This window comes from Symphalangus syndactylus, chromosome 3, assembly GCF_028878055.3.
Source record: "Symphalangus syndactylus isolate Jambi chromosome 3, NHGRI_mSymSyn1-v2.1_pri, whole genome shotgun sequence".
NCBI lineage: Eukaryota > Metazoa > Chordata > Mammalia > Primates > Hylobatidae > Symphalangus > Symphalangus syndactylus.
In genome coordinates, this window is record NC_072425.2 from 69,274,731 (window position 1) to 69,296,536 (window position 21,806).

Genomic DNA, 21,806 nt, shown 5'->3' on the forward strand with positions numbered 1-21,806 from the left:
CCAGGCTGAATAAACAAGAAACAAACCAAAAAAATTTCCAGTGGAGTTTCAGCCACAACTAAATGAGTTGTCCTGTTTCACCAAAAATCCATGCACATAGCTAAGTACTCTCCTCATCTTCAAAAAATCTATAGTTGTCCAACTTTCTAAAATTCCCTTAAGTTTGATAACGTTAAAAACAGTGATAGTGAGACCTCCACTATTCCTTCCCTCAGATGTACAAGTAATATATCTAAGCAAGTACATGGTATTTTGATAAAAATTGTCTATAGCCACACAAGCTGTATTATTTCTGCCCATGTTTTAAAAATTAAGAGTCTTTAGTTGAAATCCATCCTAATTACCCCAGCCCAAAGTATAGAAGAACAAAAAGTTACAGGGTTCTCTAAAAGCTTTTTGTTAAGAAGTCCCATTTTAAAGAAAAATCTTAAAGGATCTATGGGAACAGATACAATTTCAGGAAGAATTTCATATCTTCAAGTTTATGTTTAAGAAGAAATACAACTGGTTAAATCAAATTTAGTAACATATTTATTTTAAGAATAAAATACCCTCTTTTGTTGGTGCCAGAATTTGTGTTCATACTTTGTTGTCACTAGTGGTACAGATTCCCTTCTACTAAAATTTAGTTGGGGGTGTCTGAAAGACCTCAAATGGGCTTCTCTGGGTATCATTTCTCAAGGCTCCCACAGAGAGAAAAACCAGTCACAGAATAAACTCTTATAGAGGCAGTTATTCATTTCCTGAGCTAACCCACTTCCTTCTTCATACATTTCCTTCTCTTCATCAACGTGTTTTTTGAAATTAGCATTGAAATCATCTTGCAAAATATACTTTTGGACCTAGGGCCGGGATTCTAGGCAAATTCCAATGGCCATGTCATTTTTAATATCATCACTGTAGTGATACAAAATCAGAACGCCAAATGAAGTGTCATGCCAGTAGTACAGAAGGCTCCCTGCAATGCTAATTGTGTTTCAGCAAAAGAATCTGAATCATTATCAACTAGATCCATACTGTGAGAAAACAAATGTTATTAAAAAAACTGAATGCAAAAAGTTTCATGGTTCCTGACTACTCCATATGGAAAAGTATGGCATCTATCATAAAGAAATAAATTTTTTTAACCTTTCAAAGCTTAGCGAAACTGTAATGAGTTGTTGGGTTTCTCCACTCTAAATACAACCTTGGAGATAAAAACTGGAAATCTCATAATTAAATTTACCTATTTTATTAGACATGCACCTTCTCCACGATTATTGTCTTCACTTTGATCAAAGCTAACACAAGAAGTTGAACTAAAATGTGGCTCTCATTATTCTTCTGTGCTAATAAATATAAAATATAATTTAAAAAATAAAATCAGTTCTTACCTAAATATAAAAAGCTTTACTTACTCAGCAACAATGAGTGATACCACGGAAACAGACAAAAGAAATAGTCTCTCAAAATGTTTATTTTTGTCAGAATAGCTGACGATTTTCTGTTAAGTATTTTGGTGTATTATTATAATAAGCATTTTCCCCCCTTGAAAAATCCATTCAAAATATCTCAACCATCGAGGTAAAGCACTTTAACTAAAAAAAAAAAAAAAAATCCTGATTTGTTTTAAAGAAAAAAAAATCTTAAAATTCCTTTTGCTTGATAAATAGAAATAATCTCTTCTTGTTCTACTCTGGTGAACACAAATGTATTTTATACAGCCAAGAATCCAGTCACTTATTGGCAAACCAAAGGTGGGAACAATTCATTTACACGTTCTACTCAAACACAGGGCAACACTGCCGTGTTCATATATACTTTTCTTTATAGTTACCAACACTTTTCTGGCAAAGACAAAGTTTTGGAATGGCAAAAGCAACAGAAGCTTTAGATCTCAAAGCTCCAGAAAGGAATTAATCTGAGTCTTCATCATCGAGATAGTCCTCGGCATTGCTTAATGTTCGAACTGCATCTGAAAGAAAGAGGAGGGAAAAAAGCAAAATAGAGAAATTATAAACTGCTCAGATTTTATATTTCATTTTCAAAGCTCTTAAATTATAATAGAATCTTCCATCTGACCCAGGGATTCTACTTTCCCTGAGGATCTTTCTCTGCTTTTGCTTTTCAGCCTAACCATTAAGTTTCTGTTGCCACAGAGGCTGACGATGCGTTCCATAGTCATGCAGAAGAGTTTTGGTCCTAGGTGCCATGCATCCATTTCCAACAGAAAGCCCCAGCCACAGGCACCATGACCAACATGACGCACCACCAGCAGCACTCCACTCTGACAACCGCGCTTCCAGCCTCCTCTCCCAGTGACAGCCTGAGGTCTTGCCTAAAGGCAAAGTCACTAGGTAGGACGTTAACTACCGAAGGAGAAAAAGGAAAAGAAAGAACGAAAACAAAGAAGCTTCCATTTCAATGTAGAAAACACCAACAATAAAGCAAAAGGCTGAAATGGGGGGAAAAAGTTTTAAAATAGAAAGAGCTGGACCCCGTCAAATGTTCAAGCAACCTTGAACAGGACTCGAAAGGAAGACATCTGATCTTTCACAGTCACCCCTTCAACTGTCTAGTCAAATTCCTATAGCAACAGATTAGCCCAAGTATCATTTTAGTGGGAAAAACAGAATGCAAACACAGGTACATTGTTGAAGTTCAATAAATATATGTCACAGCACCCAGATCTTCATGGTCTCTAAGTATCACATCTCTGAAGCTTATCATACATATGACCAGTTCCAAGTATGGCGCAGGAAGTACAAGGGATGGACCTAGAACCCTAGTCATGTCATAAAGCAAGCAACCTATCAAAGACAGCATCACGTGAAAGGGTCTGAGATTCAACTTAAACAGGCCTCCACTAGCCAAAGATGGGCTATTGATAAAGCTACTAACTGGACTGGATTAAAGCACATCAAATATTTCGAGGCACACCAAAAAGAACTCATTTGTCACCCTTTGCAGGATGACAGAGACCAGCTTATTATTTTAAAAACTCTTAAATAAAGGGCAAAAATCAAGCATTTATCTTGCCCTTGCTACATTAACTATTCCTCTGCATAGCAAAACAATTGATGAGGGAAAACTTTCCCTAATAGAATGTTCCAGCTAATAACTCAAAAAGAAGATGATTTAATATCATCATTTTGCGCTGTTTAGTGAAGTAACAGATCTAGGCAATGATCATCAATGGATGTCACATTACAGGAAGAGAGACAACCAGGGATCAGGTGCCCCTGATAAAAGAACACAATATTCTATATGATTTATTATTCCTTCTACTCCCAAAAAAGATACATGATAAAGTAGGTAAGTAGATAGGTAGGTAGGTGAATAGATAGATAGATTGAACCTAAATTGGATCAAACCTCTGGCTAGCTAGCTAGATTAGATACATAGCTAGGTAGGTAGGTAAGTAGGTAGGTAGGTAAGTAGATGGATAGAACCTAAATTGGATCAAACCTCTAGATAGATAGATAGATAAGATAGGCAGGCAGATACATGATTGATTGATTGATTGATAGAATGAACCTAAATTGGATCAAACCTCTAAATCTAACACTAATTGACAAAAACATAAAGGACAGAGGAACATGACAAATAACACCATGGGAATGCAGTTAGCAATGTCCACAATGGGAAATTCAAGTGAGTTGACCCAGTTTCTTTAATAAATAAATTGCAAGGTTAAAAAGGGGGAAGAGGAGAGGGAAAGGAACTATTGCTTAAAAAATAAATAAAGAGATATATCTACCAATCACAAACTGACCTTATGTGAATCCTGACTTAAATAAACCATAAGTAAATAAATAAGTAAAAACAAAGATGTATGAGAAAATGGAAGTTTGGACAAGGACAAGATATTTGATGATATTAAGGAATATTAAGGAATTATTTTTTAGGTATGCTAATGCTCTTCTTAAAAAAAAAAGTTTTCATGTTTACATGTTTTGGAAAATGATTATTGAGAAAAAGAAAAGAAGAAGGGATGATCAGTACAAGGGAGGTGGAAGCCAATTTATCTTGCAAGAGAGAGAAGGAAAGATAAAGCAGAACAGAGGCCAAGTCTCTTTTCTGGATCTCATTCTGTCACCCAGGCTGCAGTGCAGTGGTACGATCATGGCTCACTGCAGCCTTGACTTTCTGGACTCAAGCGATCCTCCCACCTCAGCCTCCCAAGTAGCTAAGACTACAGGTGTGCATCACCACACTCAGCTAGTCTTTAATTTTTTTTGTAGAGACGTCATCTCACTATGTTGTCCAGGCTAGTCTTGAACTCCTGGATGCAAGCAATCCTCCCTGCCTCCCAAAGTGCTGGGATTACAGGTGTGAGCCGCCACACCTGGCCATGTTTCAGTGACTTCACACCAGCCTTCAAGCTACTGGAAGTCTTCAGGTTGACTCTATTATTCTCCACTCTCCTCAAGAGGAGTTCGCAAGAAGTGGGAGGAATATATTTTGTTCTCCCCCAACACACACCCAGGAACTTCAGGACTTCATGTCAACTTGGTAAAATGTAGCTTTCTAAGCTAAAGCCTGAGAGACAAATAGGAAAACTCTGTCCTCTTCTACTTTGCTATCCTAAGTTTTGCCCATATTCTGTGTCCTTGGATAGTTACTTCTGCTCTTTATTTTATTCTTACTTCTCCTATTAAAAAGAGAGGATGATTTGCCACGGTGCAGACTCTGACTGAGCGGTCATCAAAAGACAGGCCCAAGTCAGGCAAATAAATTCCTTCTCCTTCCTTCCTTTCATGAACTGTTGTGAGGCAGTTTTCTCAGGAAACCTCCCACATGGTCAGGTGTTGTGTGATGAGCTGTATCTCTTCACAGCCCACCTCTGGGCATAGCACGCATAGGAATGTATCTTCCTGCAGCACTGCCATCCTTCCCTAGCTCACGTTCATTTTACCTCAATCCCATCACCCTGGCTTTACATATCTCAAATCAAGAACCAGCACTTAAGACCAACCAACAAACATACAAACAATAAATAAATGATGGAGAAATAAACACAGGCATACGGATGAATCTCACAGACATAATGTAAATGAAAGAGGTCAGTCACAAAAAGTACATACTGTTTGGTTCCATTTACATAAAGTTCACGATTGGGCAGAACTAATCTATGGTGAGAGAAGCAGAAGACACTGAGGGAGGCATGTGGCATGTGGGAACTGTTCTCTAGCTTCATCTGGGTTGTGGCGAACGGGTGTAAAAAAAATTAATCAAGCTGTATACTTAAGATTTATGTACTTACCTAATGTAAATTATACACAAATTTTTAAAAGTTGGAAAAAAATTTTTAAAAATGTATAGGGCTCAACTCTTGAGTGTAACCCCCAGTTGTATAACCTAGTTATCTTCCATAGTAACTGCAAAATGTGAATTTTTGTACCTATTAAAAAATCCACGTTGTGCTTCTAAAAGTAGACTACAACTACTTTGGGAGGCCAAGGCAGGCAGATCGCTTGAGGTCAGGAGTTTGAGACCAGCCTGGACAAAAAAGGTGAAACCTCATCTCTAATAAAAATACAAAAATTAGCCGTGCATGGTGGCTCATGCCTGTAATCCCAGCTACTCAGGAGGCTGAGGCAGGAGAATCACTTGAGCCCAGGAGGCAGAGGTTGCAGTGAACTGAGACTGTGTCACTTCACTCCAGCCTGGGTGACAGAGTGAGACTCTGTCTCAAAAAAAAAAAAAAGTGGACAACAATATCAGAATATACCTTTTCCAACTTAGAGTTCATGCTGGCAATTAACTCTATGGCCAAATAGTCCAAACCTATTCCAATGAGGATCATAATACAAATTAAAGCTTTTTTTTTAAACTGTATAATTGGGGAAATGAAGCATGAAAAAACATTTTAAAAGTAACATGAAAATTGAAATATAAAAACTCATTTCTTGGCTCTGTCTGCCAGGCCCTAAGATTACCTCATTAATGAATCCATTACCTAATCAGTTCAAATTTAGGAAGGTAGACTAAACATACTTGGGGTGCACAGAGAAAAGAGTACCTGCCTCCCAGCCCTGTTCTACAAAGGCTGCAGAAAGGCTCATCACCTGCTTCCCTCAACTCAGACCACTCCTGAGTAAGGCTTCTGGGTAAGCTCTCTGGGGTCTAAGAAAGTTTGGTATATGCCTTGTCTATCAAAATGGAGCTCATAGCATGCATGAGACTCTGATACCTTCAGGTCATAAGAAGCCTTACTCTTCGGTCAGGACAGGCTAAGGGTAGCCACACAACAGGAAGTCAGTGGCAGAGAAAGGAAGTTAGGCCAGAGTCCTACTTCCTGACCCAATCAAGGCAGCAAGGAGTAGGTCAAACTCAAGCAGAAGTATGTCTCTCACACTGCTGCAAATATGGCTTCTCAATCATAATGTAGCTGGGGAGCACCAGCTCAGCTGATACTTTCTCATTCCCTTAATAGAACCCATCTCCATCTATCCATGAGGAATTACTTTAAAGAAAGGCTTGCAATGCCAGTGAGCTCTCATGGATTAATTAAGGAATACCAACTGATTAACAGTTACACTATATTCAAACTGAAGTTAAAAAAAGAAAAGAAATCTGGAACAAAGACATATCTAGAATAAAGAACAAAAGGAGGCCAGGCACAGTGGCTCTCGCCTGTAATCCCAGTGCTTTGGGAGGCTGAGGCAGGAGGATGGCTTGAGTCCACGAGTTCGAGACCAACCTGGACAACATGGCAAGGCCCCTATCTCTACATTAAAAAAAAAAATTAGCTGGGCATGATGACACATGCCTGTAGTCCCATTTTCTCAGGAAGCTGAGATGGGAGGATCACTTGAGCCTAGGAGTTTGAGGCTGCAGTGAGCTATGATTGCACACCTGCCCTCCAGGCTGGACAACAGAGTAAGACTCCATCTAAAAAAACAATAAAAATGTACACCTAAACTCTATTTTAAAAAACCACCCATAGTACTATGAATAAAGTCCAAAAGATTTAGCAAAGTCTAGAATAATTTTGATTATAGTTCATTGATATCCTCATTTAAAACAGAAATAAAATATAATCATGGAGCTATTAAATGTTATTTTAAAAAATATTTAGTGATAATCACTCATAAATACATATTGAAATGAGGGAATGAAGACGATCATTCTCTGAAAAGGACTGTAATGGAAAGCAAGGTGATTAGAACTTGATTGTAAGGAAAAGAAACACAAAATAAAGGTAAAAGATTGTGTTTCTTGTCTAATTTCTGTTTAATTGAGGATGTCCTATTTTGGGGGTTCTGGTCAAGATCAAGGATATAGAAACAAACTTCAGAATCATCTGAAGAGTTTATCTTTTTTTTGAGATATGGTCTCGCTCTCACCCAGGCTGGAATGCAGTGGTGCGATCACAGCTCACTGCAGCCTCAACCTCCCAGGGCTCAAGTGATCCCCCAGCTCAGCCTCCTGAGTAGCTGGGACTACAGGCCCACACCACAATGTCTGGCTAACTTTTGGTACTTTTTGTAGAGACGGGGGTCTCACTTTGTTGCTCAGGCTGGTCCACAACTCCTGGGCTCAAGTGAACCTCCTGCCTTGGCCTCCCAAAGTGCTGGGATTACAGGCATAAGCCACTGCACTCAGCTGAGTTTATCTCTTTTGCGCAATTCTAAGTTTGTAAATCTTAGTTATGGGGCACCAGAGAAGAAAGAAGAATTCAAAACAAATACCTGTTCCCTGTTTCTTTTTTAGGAGAGATGCACAGGCAGCATTGGTAGCCATGTCGAAGGCCAGCTTCTTCTCATTGTTTCTTAAGTCTGTTCTAGCACCTTCCCAACACAAGAAAAGTCAATTAGGTGTCTTTGAAGACTATATAGTAGTAGCCAATCCTCTCTCCCCACAGCTAACAACTTTTGGCAAAATAAACTAGTGAACAACTCTGGCCCAGAAGTAAACGTTCTCAAAACAATAAACTTTCTCATGCAGTATAATTTGGCATCTTTAATCAGGAAGCTTGTTGCTGCACCTACGATAACAATTAATTCTGAGCCTTTCGGGTCCCTATAGAATTGCATGTGAACTTTTCAGTTAGGAGTTTATGGTCCCTGTGGGGCTTAACTTCAATGAGCCCTTTGCTTCCTCTTTTGCTCAAGAGGGTCTTTAGAAAAGACCAAGTGGGTAGTGCTTGAGGGGATTAATATTTTATATCTGTAAGTATGCTTTCATGCAAATTAGCAGAATAGCAACACATAAAACCAAGAGGCAATTCATTATTCCCATAAGCCATCTTCTACCCACTTTTCCTTTGCCTTTATTGTGTTCAAAATTACATCAGAATTCATGAATACATTTGCATTGTTAAGGATTCAAAAATACAAATGTATGCTGAACAAAAAAGCGCAAGTTCCATTTCATTCCTTCATCTTCTACCTACTCCTAAGGTAACCATTCTTAACAAGTGGGCGTGAGTTCTTATCTCCCTTATTTGCATCAATGCATTCATACACATATTGATATAGACACAAAATCATACTACACGTATTGGTCTGTAATTTCATGTTTTTAAAACTTAATGTCTAATGGTACTGTTTTCTTAGCAAATACACATATTTGTAACTCAACCATTTAAATATTCCATTTTGTGGATGCTCCAAAATTTAATTACTCCTGTACTGATGGGCACTTAGGCTACTCCTAATTTTCATTATCACAAATACTCCAGTGAACATACTTGAACAACATCTTTGTTCACATGTATTTCTGAAGAATGGTTTACTAAAAATAGTATTGGAAATTCAGGCTAAGTCCATTTTAAATTCTGACAGCTACTGTCAGATTGCTTTTCATACTAGTCTCTAATGATCCTCTGAATTTCTGTGGTATCAGTTGTAATATCTCCTTTTTCATCTCTGATTTTAAGATTGCTTTCCAAGAAGGCTTTAGGCCAAGCACGGTGGCTCACACCTGTAATCCTAGCACTTTGGGAGGCCAAGGTGGGCGGATCATTTGAGGTCAGGAGTTCAAGACCAGCCTGGCCAACATGGCCCATCTCTACTAAAAATATAAAAATTAGCCAAGCATGGTGGCGCATGCCTGTAATCCCAGCTACTTGGGAGACTGAGGCATGAGAATCGCTGGAACCCAGGAGGCGGAGACTGCAATGAGCCAAGATTGCACCACTGCACTCCAACCTGGGCAATCGAGCAAGACTAAGTCTCAAAGAAAACCAAAAAAAAACAAAAAAAGAAGGCTTTATCAGTTCATACTTTCTGCCACAGTGTAGGAAAGATCTTTTTTTTTTTTTTTTTTTTGCAACCACTTCCCCTTCAATAAACAAAAATAGGCCGGCACAGTAGCTCATCATGCCTGTAATCCCAGCACTTTGGGAGGCTGAGGCAGGCGGATCGCTTGTGTTCAGGAGTTTAAGACCAGACTGGGCCAGGCGTGATGGCTCACGCCTGTAATCCTAGCACTTTGGGAGGCCAAGGCGGGCGGATCAAGAGGTCAGGAGATCGAGACCATCCTGGCTAACGCGGTGAAACCCCGTCTCTACTAAAAATACAAAAAAATTAGCTGGGCATTGTGGCGGGCGCCTGTAGTCCCAGCTACTCGGGAGGCTGAGGCAGAAGAATGGCATGAACCCAGGAGGCGGAGCTTGCAGTGAGCCGAGATCCTGCCACTGCACTCCAGCCTGGGCGACAGAGCGAGACTCTGTCTCAAAAAAAAAAAAAAAAAGACCAGACTGGGTAACATGGCGAAACTCCATCTCTACAAAAATTAGCCATGTGTGGTGGTGCATGTTTGTAATTTCAGCTATTCAGGAGGCTGAGGTGGGAGAATCACCTGAGCCCAGGAGGCAGAGGTTGCAGTGAGCCGAGATCATGCCATTGCATTCCAGCCTGGGCAATAGAGACCCAGTTTCAAAAAAAAAAGAAAGAAAGAAAGAAGTGTCCCCAAACTTAAAGGCACAGAAATATTGCATCAAGGAAAAAAAATATGTTTAATTAGTAATATAATGATCTTGTGTTAAAATCTTTCTCCTAAGCAGATCGTTCTATTCACAGTAGGGTTATATAAAACCTCATTCTCCCATGTGCTACAGATCAAAAACTCCTGACGGTTAACAGTTCTGTGACTAATCATATATTATACTTTAGAGCTCATAGACATGATTTCTATCAGAACAGGAAATATTCAGAGACAGTGATGATAAAGAAGAAACACAACCATTTCCTGGGTCCCTTTAGATGAGCACTAATAGGAATATAATGTGATCCACGTATATAATTTTTAATTTTCTAATAACCACATTTTGCAAAATGTGAAATTTTAATTATATATTTTATTTAACCCAGCATATCTGAAATGTTGTCATTTCAACACATAACCAACATGAAAATTACTGTGATGTTTTACTTTTGGTTTCACTAAGTCTTTGAAATCTGGTATGCATTTTACACTTACAGCATATCTCAATTCAGATTGCCTCATTTAAACAGCTCAGTTGTGCACGTGGCTAGTGGCTGCCATATTAGACATCAAAGTCATCAGCGTATCCTTTACAGGGCACTAAAGTGATCCTCATAATGTCTGGCCTTTTAGACCTGGAGCTTACATCACCAGCATACTTAAAATCTAAACCATTTCCTATCATATATCCGACAATATTGCTCTGAGGATCCCTAATGAGGGTAATTCCATGACAAGTGTCTTGGGGACTCAAGCATCCTACATGATAGGCTTCTGGACTAGAGTATGGTATAGGTGATCTGCCTGGCCTTCTCTAAGAGTAAACTAATATTTGTGGGACAAAAGGATAAAGGGATAGTCAGTTTATAAATTCACTGTTTCCTCTGACTTATAAAAACAGGGAATCAAGATATCCTCTCTCGTTCACTTTACATCTAGCACCTGCTCAGCTCAAAGCAGGACATTGCAGCCACATCATTCTTGCTTATCCGTCAAGACTTCCCTGTGAGAACAGGGGCCTCAGCAACTTTACCTATATAGCTTTCTCAGACAGGATCTCCCCAACACATGTGTACACATACATTCTTTGTTTCTAAGGTTCTATAATCCTGCAGAAACGTACAGTACAGTTCTTACTAAAAGTAATACATGTAATGTTAAAGCTTGCCATGGTTTTAGTTTATATTAAAAACTAACACAAACCCCCAATAATTTCATTTTATCATAACTACTCCATGATACACAGGCAGAGCAAAGGTTAAACCCTATTTTGAAATAAGACTATTATTCTTCTTACCATTTCAAATGGCATAATTTGATATAGACTATTTTTCAGGGCAAGCAAAGACCAGATAAACTCAGCACAAACTTTACCTTTTGCCAGAAGCAACTGGACAATATCTGCATAACCCTTCCAGGCAGCAGCATGCAAAGCTGTGTCTCCTAACTTGTTCTATAGTGATAAAAAGAGAAAGTACCATTTTTAAGATAGAAGGTGGATTGAAAGTACATGTTAATTTGGGTTCAACCCAGTTAAACCTAAAATGGGAACAAAGTTACGGAACCAAATAAAATTCCAAAGAGAAAAGGAAAGGAGACTCAAGAGATGGGAGAGGAGTCATTTTTGGGAGATGGAATGGGATGGAGGAGTACAAGCTGACTTGGTGGAGCACGAGCTGAAAAGCAGATGACTGCAGAGGGAGACTCAGGAGGAAGCAAGCAGATTTGAACATGCAGAAGCCTGGCAAAAATGAGGAACTGGAGATTCCTGGAGGTGCTAGGACAGATATGAGGCATGGGTGGGAAAACAGAGATACTGGTTAAAAGTACTCATAAAAAGTAGAGTCTCAGAACCTCTTCCCCTTCTCTTGCTGTCAGATGACCCAATAATGATGACAGATTTACTTGTTGATAAATTAACCTGATAGTTTCCAAGTTCATGAACACTAGGTACAAGAGAAGGCAGCAAAAGGCCAGAAACTAAAACCTGAGGGTACAGACTGAACAGTAAGACTCCTCTCTCAGGTACCTTTATGTACCCCACTGCCCAGTGTGTACATACCCCCAGGCAGGAGACTGGAGGGCACTTCTCTGGTGAAGCAGTGCAGCCCCATGTGCAGGGAAGGGAAGGAGTGTACTTTCATTAGCATTTGAGTGTCACCTAGCAAAACAGCCAGGACCTCACCACATCGCCCTGTGAAGAAGCCCACCAGCCAGCAGTTCTCACCAAGCACACACAGCTTCCAATCACACTTAAAAATGAATGGATAAGGGCCAGGCATGGTAGTTCATGCCTGTAATCCCAGCACTTTGGGAGACCGAGGAGGGCGGATCACCTGAAGTCGGGAGTTCAAGATCAGCCTGGCCAACATGGTGAAACCCCGTCTCTATTAAAAACACAAAAATTAGCCAGGCCAGTGGCACAGGCCTGTAGTCCCAGCTACTTGGGAGGCTGAGGCAGGAGAATAGCTTGAACCCAGGAGGCAGAGGTTGCAGTGAGCTGAGATTGCACCGCTACACTCCAGCCTAGACGACAGAGCGAGACTCCATCTCAAATTAAAAAAATAATAATGAATGAATAGATAATGACACCAAGTGTTCATGGAAAGTCTATAATATTTTAGGAAAGACTAAAACAAACAAAATAAATGGATCTCAAAGGGAAAAAACACAGTACAGTGAAGAGCCAAAAAATATAGTTTGAAAAGTTATAAATAGTATATCAGCAAGATATAAGATCATATTGGGTCATGAAACAAGAAAAAGATACCATGTAAAAGTAACAATCAGAATAAAATAAGCGCTTATAACAGAATTCTAAGAACGGCTCCCACGGTTCCTGGGCCCTGGTATAGGCCCCCTCCTCTTGACTGCAAGTGAAAGCAGTGCATGTAACAGGCTATCACTCCCGTAATTAGGTTTCTAGTCAACGGATGTTGAGTTCATCAAAAGGGACATTATCCCAGGTGGGCCTGACCTAACCAGGTGGGCCTTTAAAAAATAAAAACGATGAAACAGCAGAGAGACAATCTCCTTCTGGCCTTGAGGAAGAAAGCAAACAGCCATACTGTGAGCTGTCTACAGAGAGGGGTGGCCTCTAAAAGCTGAGGGCCTCAGTAATACTACAGATAGAAGAAAATCAATTCTTCCAACAACCTAAATGCACTCGGAAGAAGACCCCAAGCTCCAGATGAGAATCCAGCTCCAGCCAATACCTTGATTTCCACCTGGAAGACCCTGAGCAGAGAACGCAGCTATGCCACGCCCAGAATTCTGATGTACAGAAAGTATAAGCTGCTAAGCCTGTGGTCGTTTGCTAGGCAGCAATAGAAAACTAATACAGAACTCTGGGGAATTAAAAAGATAACCAAAATAAAACAAAGATGGGAATATCTCTGGGAAAAATTAAGAAAACTGAAGGTTCAATCCAAGAAGTCCAACATCCTACTAATAGGCATTCCAGAACCAAAAGAACAAAGAAGGGTCAGATAAAAACTCTAAAAGAAATAATACAAGATAATTTCCCAGGCTGAAAGTGTTCATCATAATCATTGGGAAGAGACGAACACTAGCACATCATCATCAAATTTGAAAACACCAACAATAAAGTAAATATTCTTAGCAAGAGAAAAAGCAGATCACACATAAAAGAATGGGAATCAAAATGGCACCAAATCTCTCAAAAGCATCCCTGGAAACGAGAATGCCACAGAACCATGCCTTCAAAATTCCGAGGGAAACTGTTTTTGACCTAGAATTCTGATCAGCCATATAATCAATCGCAAGCTTCTCTTTCTCAGGAATCTACCTGAAGATGTTCTCTGACAAAAGAAAGACAAGGGATCCAGAAAAATGAAGATGCAACATGGCAGAGAACAGAAGCGGTTCCCTGGAGGACAGCAAAGGACCACAGGGACCAAGCTGCTCAGACTGGAGAATGATGGAGAGCTTTAGGAAGTATGAATCCAGGGAGAAAAAAGAAAGCTGTTGATTATCTTACACATTTTGGAAAAGTATTATATATCAAGACTGTATAAAACAGTAGAGAAGTCACAGTGAGATAACAGAAAATGAGTTTTAAAAAGTACAGAAACAAAAAAAGGTTATATAAGCAGTGAACACTATTTAGACACCCATAATAAAGTAAACATTATATAGTAATATAACCAAAAACTGTGATGAAGTACACTGAGGAGCAGAGGAGAACAGGCTTGGTGCTGGGGTGCTGAAAGATGAGAGCTGGGGCAGCTGACAAGCTTAAACCTTCACATACCCAACAGGAGGCCAAAGTACACGTGAAGATAATGCATGGTAAGATAGCTCTGTCAGCCTATTCCTTAGTAACACAAAGGTAAGTACACGAAGAAAGAACTAAAAGCTGAAAGTGACATATGAAGAGGAGTGGGTTTGGCACTTGGGGCTGTGGATAATTTGACTTTCAGTACAATTATAATTTTTAAATTATGTGCTTGTGGTATTTTGACTACAATACTTCACATGCCCATGAGTTGCTCTGTACTAAAGAGAACAAGCAGGTATGTGTTAAATAATTTTCAGATAAGCAGTCTTACCTGCTGGTTCAGTTCAATATTTGGTTGAGTAAAGAGCATTTCCACTATATCTGAAATTCAAAGAGAAAAGATACTTTTTAAGAATGAAAATTAGAAGCCTGACAAATCTAGGTACAATAATTTTATAAAAGAGAGATTCTTTAGAAGAACCTTCAAGAAAATGTTAACACATTTTGTAAAATTTATAAATAGAAAAACTTAAGAATCTAAAAAGTGGAATTATTTAGGAAAATATACTTTTTCTAATAGTTTTGGCTTTTGCATTTTCATATGACATAGGAATATTTTTACATTCACTATAATACTTTTCATTCATATAATAACATGTTTATTAGCTGAAATAAGATAGGCTTCTTTTTAGGAGACAGTTACAAATTTTCCTTTGGCACTGCTATTTAATTTGTTGAGATCTTCATTTCTTAGTGTTGTTGAGTTTATTTCTTTTGTGATAGGGAGAGGTAGAAAAGCAGTGGGTGATAAATTTTTGGCCAGGAAGAAATACATCTAAAAATTCAATTTGTCATTATTATTGATTATAACAGGAAAAGTATCAATGGAATCACTAACTCTGGCAAATGTTGGCTTTCTCTTGAATCTAATAGTTTGCATGAAACTTAAAATGCAAATCATAAAAGCAGACCTTATGAAAAGCTAAGCTAGAGGAGCAAATTCTGATCTTTGCTTCTGTAAGATTAGATAGTGGTTTTGTTTTTATAAATGCTGTTTTCCAGTAACCTTTCTAAGCCTGAGAGAGGAAAGGAAGTGTCCAGTCTTTCAAGCGAGAGGGGCCCATGCAGCGAGGCTGACTGACCACATTCTACCCACTGTTCTACAGAGCTTCGAGGAACAAGGCTTTTGGCCGGTGTTCTAAAGGATTCAAAAAGAATAGCCAATGCTTTTTCTTTCTCATTTTTTGTAAATCTGGCTCCCATAGGTGAAACATATTTTCAGCAGCATAGAAACATATAACAAACAAAATGTAATACCTTTGTGGCCCCCGTGGCAAGCCCAGTATAAGGCAGTGCTTCCAGCTTTGTCTAAGCCATTAACACCCACTCTGTTGTCCAAACACTCTCTCAACCAGCTCAAGTTGCCTGAAAGAATTTTACATTTACGAAAACACAAGAAAAAAAGCTTTCACTTTTTATTTTGCTTTTAAATCAATTTCATTCTGTTTCATTCTGCATAAATTTCCATTTGCAATGGATTTATCAGCAAGTATTAAATTAAGACCTCCCCATTAATGCATTTATTATGGTACATTTTGACTTCCAGCTTATTAATGGAAAGTATTAACATCAATGTTTCTAATAGGTTAATGGGAAGAGTTGCCTAAATGGGTATACTTATTTCTATTCTGTTAAAAAATATATAGGTCTGTGTGTGTGTGTGTGTGTGTGTGTGTGTGTGTATTTTTTTCTTTGTGAAATTCTGGAAATTGAGGAAAAAACAATCAAACCTAAGAACAAGCAGATACTATTCATATTTATATTTACAATGCATCTTCAGTTCCTGTAAGAAAGGCTAAATAACCTACTCAAGGCTGCTGCTCTTATATGCTAAACTATAACTATTAATTTAACAAACTCAGGCTAATGTCCCAAGTATCTAATTTACAAAGAATTTTTTAAATGTCACTTTAGTCCTTTTACTTTTTCACAATCCTAACCAATAATTTCCTTGTGTACATTCAGATTTCCAAAAAATTTAAAAATGGAATGAAATGGAGCTCATTGAGGCTTTACAAAAATTCCCCATTATCTATAGCAGGGTTTCTCAGCAGCAGCCCCACTGGCATTTGGGGTTGGATTATTGTGGGGGTGCTCCTGTGTGGTGTAGGATGTGTGGCAACAACCCCTGCCTCTCCCCAAAAGATGCCAGTAACATCCCTCCAGTCATGACAGTCAACATGTCTCCAGATATTGCCAAATATCCTCGGGGTTTGTGAAAGAGGAATCACCCCTAGCTGAGGACTACTGATCAACAGAATAAAGCCCAGACAGGCTGATTGTTGTTTGGTCAAGGATCTTCCCCAGGTTCATCCCTGTTGTTCATGCCCTCCCTGGCCAAATGCTCACCACACCAACGCTCTCCTAAATGCTGTACCCACCAGACCCTTCCATTCTCCTGCCCTCCGGTTACTCACCCTGGCCTCTACAGCCTGTCAAACACATTTCAATTGCTATACTTATCATACCATATTTTAACGATCTGTTACATCTCTCTCTCCCCTGCCAGATGTTGCGCTTTGGAAGTCACAGACCATGTCTTTCGACTTGCATCTCCCCACAACAGTGCTTCTTGACTGACATTTTAAAATTAAAATCACACTTCTCTAGGGTAATAGACGTTGGGACAGACTGTCTCTGGGGAAGGCAGGGATTTAACTGAGAAGGTGCAAAGGGAACTTTCTAGGATGGCAGAAATGTTCTAGATCTTGATTTGGGTGTTGGTTACATGGGTGTATGCATTTGTCAAAACTAATTGAAATCTGTGCATTTTACTGTACTGTATACCTCAGTCAAAAAGAATCACACCTACCTCTTTTTGCTGCTTCATGCAATGGATTGTCAATGGATTCCGCCTGCTCAGCCACTAGATTGAAAATAAAAAGTGTTAACCCAATGTTGAATTGCCACACAAATGATTTACTGAAGCCACTCATTCACCACAGTCCCCCAGCTTTAGGAGTACCAGGGCCTTCAACACAGTTTCCTTTACTTAATGTGGATAAAAAGTAACAGAAAATCAAATGGATAGTTCTTGCATTAAATGAAGCTGAATTATGTGTTAAGGGAAACCAAGCCAAGTAATAAGGCAATTAACATAGTAATTAACTGGAAGTATAAACAAAAACAAACAAACCTGCATACCTGAGTTAAATGCACACTTGATATTACTCAAGTATTTAATAAACAAAGTCACAAAAATGCAAAAGAAAGCATTTGATGTTCATTTTTACATTTTGTAGATCACTCTGCTTTAAAGATAGCTGAAAATAATTTTGGTTCTCTTGTGTGTACTTATGTAGGATCGGATGAAGGGGGAATATTTTGCTTCCTGTATTCAGAAAGAACAATCAGCATAACTACCTGCCTCTTAAAGAAGGCGTGTTTGCTGCTGTCCTAGAATCAGTAGGAAGTGTTACTAGGAAATGGAAGAAAGAGGATTAAAACTCAGGAGCCTTGTTTATCAATTCTGTGCTCTTTTGACTTGATTCTGCTGACAACTAAACAAGTGTTTTATCTGTTTGTCCCACTTCCAGCTAGAAGCAGCTTCATGGCAGGAGTCGTGTCTCTCATCTCTCAAGGTCCCCAAACTGCCATGATAAGCATTTAATGAACATCACTGCCCCGAACATGAATGAACAAGGTCAGGTTACTCCATCACAAAAGAAAGGGCTAGTCTAAGAAATCATCTGCAAGATTGAGTTTATATCAGCATTAAAAAAAAATTGTTTTAAGGGTTGAAGAAAGTAAAACCATAAGCGTTTCCTTGGAAATCTTGGGTTAAGAATGCTAAAATGCATTCTCTTAGGCCATAGAGTCAGGCTCAAGCACATCTGGTGTTCATGGCCAGTTTATTAACAGGAGGCTCATGGAATGGAAAATGTCCTAGACTGACAATGACTCCATTGCTTTCTCAGCCACAGCAGCAAGCAGAAAAGCCTCAAGAACCAAAAAATTCCAAGTGAACGAAGCTAAAGTAAAACCACTCAGCAACACTCACCATAGTTGCTTGGAATTAGTCCAGTCCTGCCTTTGGAGGTGCCTTTCCACCAATTGGTATCGCTCTGGTAAAAGAAGAGTTAAATTAAGTGGTATGAAATCCAGATTGCATTCATTCACTTTTCAAATTATTTGGCTCCTAGGGAGTACCTGTTCTACAAAATGTCCATCAACCCTACCCACACTACCAAGCTTCCTCACGCCCTAGCTGTGGGTGTCCGTCTCCCTTACCACTAAGTTACAAATAAACATGCATCTGCCTGCAACAAATGGAATACGTTTCATGACAGAGTCTCAACAACCAAACAAATAAGAGATGATATGAAACAGAAGAAAATAAATTACGCTAGTTTAGACTAGCTATATGATTTTGTGTCCACAGTTTCATTTCTCTTAGCTTCGAGATAATTTGTTTTATGGGGGAGGAAGTTCTAAAGATCTCTTTATATTATCTTCATTTTGGGGGTAACTTTTTATTATAGAAAAATTTAAACTTACAAAAAAGTAGAAAGAACAATGTAATGACCATATATATACCCATTTCCCAACTGCACATTTATTAATGACCAATATTGTTTCATATATGCCCCCACAACCTCCCTCCCCTCCTGGATTATTTTAAAATAAATTCTAGACATCATATTATTTCATTTGTAAATATTTCAGGATGTATCTCTGAAAGATACATACTTTTTGAAAGGCAATTATAATGCCATTATCACAGCTTAAAAGTTTTTTCCAACAATAATTCCTTAATATCATCAAATATCTAGGTCAATACTCAAATTTCCCAACTGCCCCATAATTTGGGATTCAAATAAGGACTATACAATATGATTGATTTGTCTTTTAAGTATCTTTTAATCTATAGGTTGTCTCTCCATTCTATCTCTTACAATATATTTGTTGAAGAATCCAGTTGGTTTGTTCTGTAGTTTCAACCTCTATGGATTTTGCCTGTTGTATCCCTGTGTTATCATTAAGCATGTTCCTCTGTTCCCTGTATTGCCTATAAATTGGTCATCAGTTCTAGAGGTTTAATTAGATTCAGCTTCAATTTTTTTTGGCAAGGCTATTTCCTAGGCAGTATTGATTTTTTCCATTAGGAAATGCGAACTATCTAGTCAGCTTCTTTTTGTAATGTTAGTAGCCCTTGATGATCATTGTCTAGATCCACTATTTCCTAGAGGCTGCAAGATGGTGACATTCTAATTCTATCATTCCTTCTTCATTGAAATAACCTGAATACCTCTTTAAACAAAAACTTCATCAACTCTCAGATTGCCCAGATAAGAAATTCATAAAGAAAACACGGAATAAATGGTGATTCTTTCCCTTAACAGTTATCAGAATAAAAACCTGGTTTCCTAGCATTCTCTCATGCTGACCAATGAGATTTGTTCAGAAGTAACATTAGAAACTCATAAATTTAAATGCATTTAATGTGTTTCAATTCTTGGAAGTTGTTGCCCTAATTGATGCTCAAATTGTCCTATCTTTGGCCAGTGGGAGTCTCTTCAAGTTCGTTCCCAAGTCCTTTCAGTGTGACCCTACTGTCTTTAGGAGCTTCCATGTTTTCTAATAAGAGGATGTTCTGGGTTTATCTTGTACCTCTGCTGCCCCTGACTTGGTACCAGCCATTTCTCAAAGAAGCCTGTTCGTTTCAATGGAAAATAACATATTATTATTGGGTTGGTCATTTTTCCTAGGCCCCTTCAAAGAACACAGCAGGGAATATTTTTGTTTTATTTTAGATAAAATGCAATATGATCCTTCCAATTCAGATGAAGGAATACAGAGTTTTTCTTAAACTGTCATTAATCTTACATCTGTGTATCCTTTTTGCATGCTGAAAATCCGTTAGCAACATCACCAACCTAATGACTCATTTGCTCTAAACCACAATACACATGCAACAATCTCAGAATTAGCAATACCTACATTTCCCTAACAAGGGCATGATTTAAAACAATTTACCCTTTTTTGGCCAGTTCTTTTTGTCTATATATATATATGTCTTTCATATATATCCATATTCTACTATGGATGTTCAGTCAAATTGCTGAGCATTAAACTTGGAATATTTCCTCTCTGTGTGGTTATGCCCATTACCAGGGTACAATTAAGTTCATTTGATTCATTCTGCTTTTAATTTTTAGGGATTCCTTTTTATTTCAATTTTTTATGTCAAGGTTTACATCAGTTCAAAGTCAAATCCACAAAACAAGGTATAATTTTCTTAAAAGTCTATCTTCCATCTATGTTCATTATACCCTATTTCCCTCCTTCCACCTAGAGAAAGGACCTTTACTCTTCATAGAATAAAACTCAATTTTACTTTGCAACTCATCTTTCAACTTTTTATCTGAAATTGAGAAAAACAAGTGTCTGCATGTGTGTGCGTGTGTGTGTACATATACACTCTCACCCTTTCCTAGAAAAGTGAGGATATACGATCTACATTTTCTCACTTTGCTTTTTTTTCACTTAAATTACTTCATAATAGCATATAGAGATATTCCCCATTTCTTTCTATAGCTGCATAATGTTCTGTTTGCAGATAGACCAAAACTTATTCAACTCTTTTCCTATTGATGGAAATAAGGGCTATTTTCAATCTCATGCTACTATCAATTATGCTAAAATGAACAGACTTGTACATATGTATTTCTATGTACATATACATTTAAATAACTTACAATGTTATAGCTACGTAAAACAGTCTTTATATATGGTATTACAAGATGTTATCTGGACTCACCATGTCAGTAATGTAGATAATATCACCTTCCTCAAAGTATAATTCATCTGGCTAGAAGAAAAAAAAAAGTTTGACTACATGTGATTTTTCATGAATTAGAATTAATGATTATATAGATTTAAAATTCTATCATATTCTAATAAACAATGTGGTTTTATACACTTAAATCAGCACATAAGCCATATAATAAAACACTACTGAAAAATTAACACATGAATAGACGGCTAGATTTTTTTCCCGTGATGAACTTCAAAGAATTACATATATAAAGATTCTCCACACACATCTTGCATTCTTCTACAACCAAAGCAAGACATTTCTATATCAAAACAGAATATTAATAAAACTTCTTCCTTGTAGAAATTCTAAAAGGTGGTGTATATTTTTTCATAAAAATATAAATGTCTAGAATTAGAATCATGAAAAACAGCCAGAAGCTTGATTTTCTCTTAAGGCCTCAATCCTTGAACACTTTAAGATCAACATCTGCTATCTGCTCATTTTGAGAAAATCATTACCCTAGCTCTTCATGTTCAGGGAGAATGAACATTTTCTGTATGAGAAAAGTTAATATGTAATTCAACCATTAATAAGGCTAAAGAGCTAAAAGATATGAAGCAGTAACTCAGCCAGTCCAGAAACCCCAAGCAGCTCTAAGGAGTTGGCTAATTACACAGACCATATGTGCTCTGGCCTGTACCAACCAAATGTTCTAAAAACTTTCTGAGGCCAGGTGCGGTGGCTCATGCCTGTAATCCCAGCACTTTGTCACGAGGCCAGGAGTTCAAGACCAGCCTGGCCAAGATGGAGAAACCCCGTCTCTACTAAAAA

General features: G+C 38.2%; 1 protein-coding gene across 4 annotated transcripts in view; it reads right to left on the reverse strand.

Moving 5' to 3' along the window:
* Positions 1-1,438: 1,438 nt before the first annotated feature.
* OSTF1 (osteoclast stimulating factor 1) overlaps positions 1,439-21,806 on the reverse strand; it is a 59,067-nt gene continuing 38,699 nt past the window's right edge. For 2 of the 4 annotated variants that reach the window (XM_055272240.2, XM_055272239.2), the window contains exons 3-10: positions 20,976-21,026; positions 18,216-18,279; positions 17,028-17,081; positions 15,473-15,580; positions 14,487-14,536; positions 11,290-11,368; positions 7,677-7,775; positions 1,439-1,954 (exon numbers count right to left, since the gene is read on the reverse strand). In XM_055272240.2, coding sequence (XP_055128215.1) covers positions 1,896-1,954; positions 7,677-7,775; positions 11,290-11,368; positions 14,487-14,536; positions 15,473-15,580; positions 17,028-17,081; positions 18,216-18,279; positions 20,976-21,026 — 564 coding nt within the window. In that variant the 3' untranslated portion in view covers positions 1,439-1,895. The remainder of the gene's footprint in view (positions 1,955-7,676; positions 7,776-11,289; positions 11,369-14,486; positions 14,537-15,472; positions 15,581-17,027; positions 17,082-18,215; positions 18,280-20,975; positions 21,027-21,806) is intronic. The other 2 variants (XM_063636991.1, XM_055272241.2) reach the window with 1 other exon arrangement.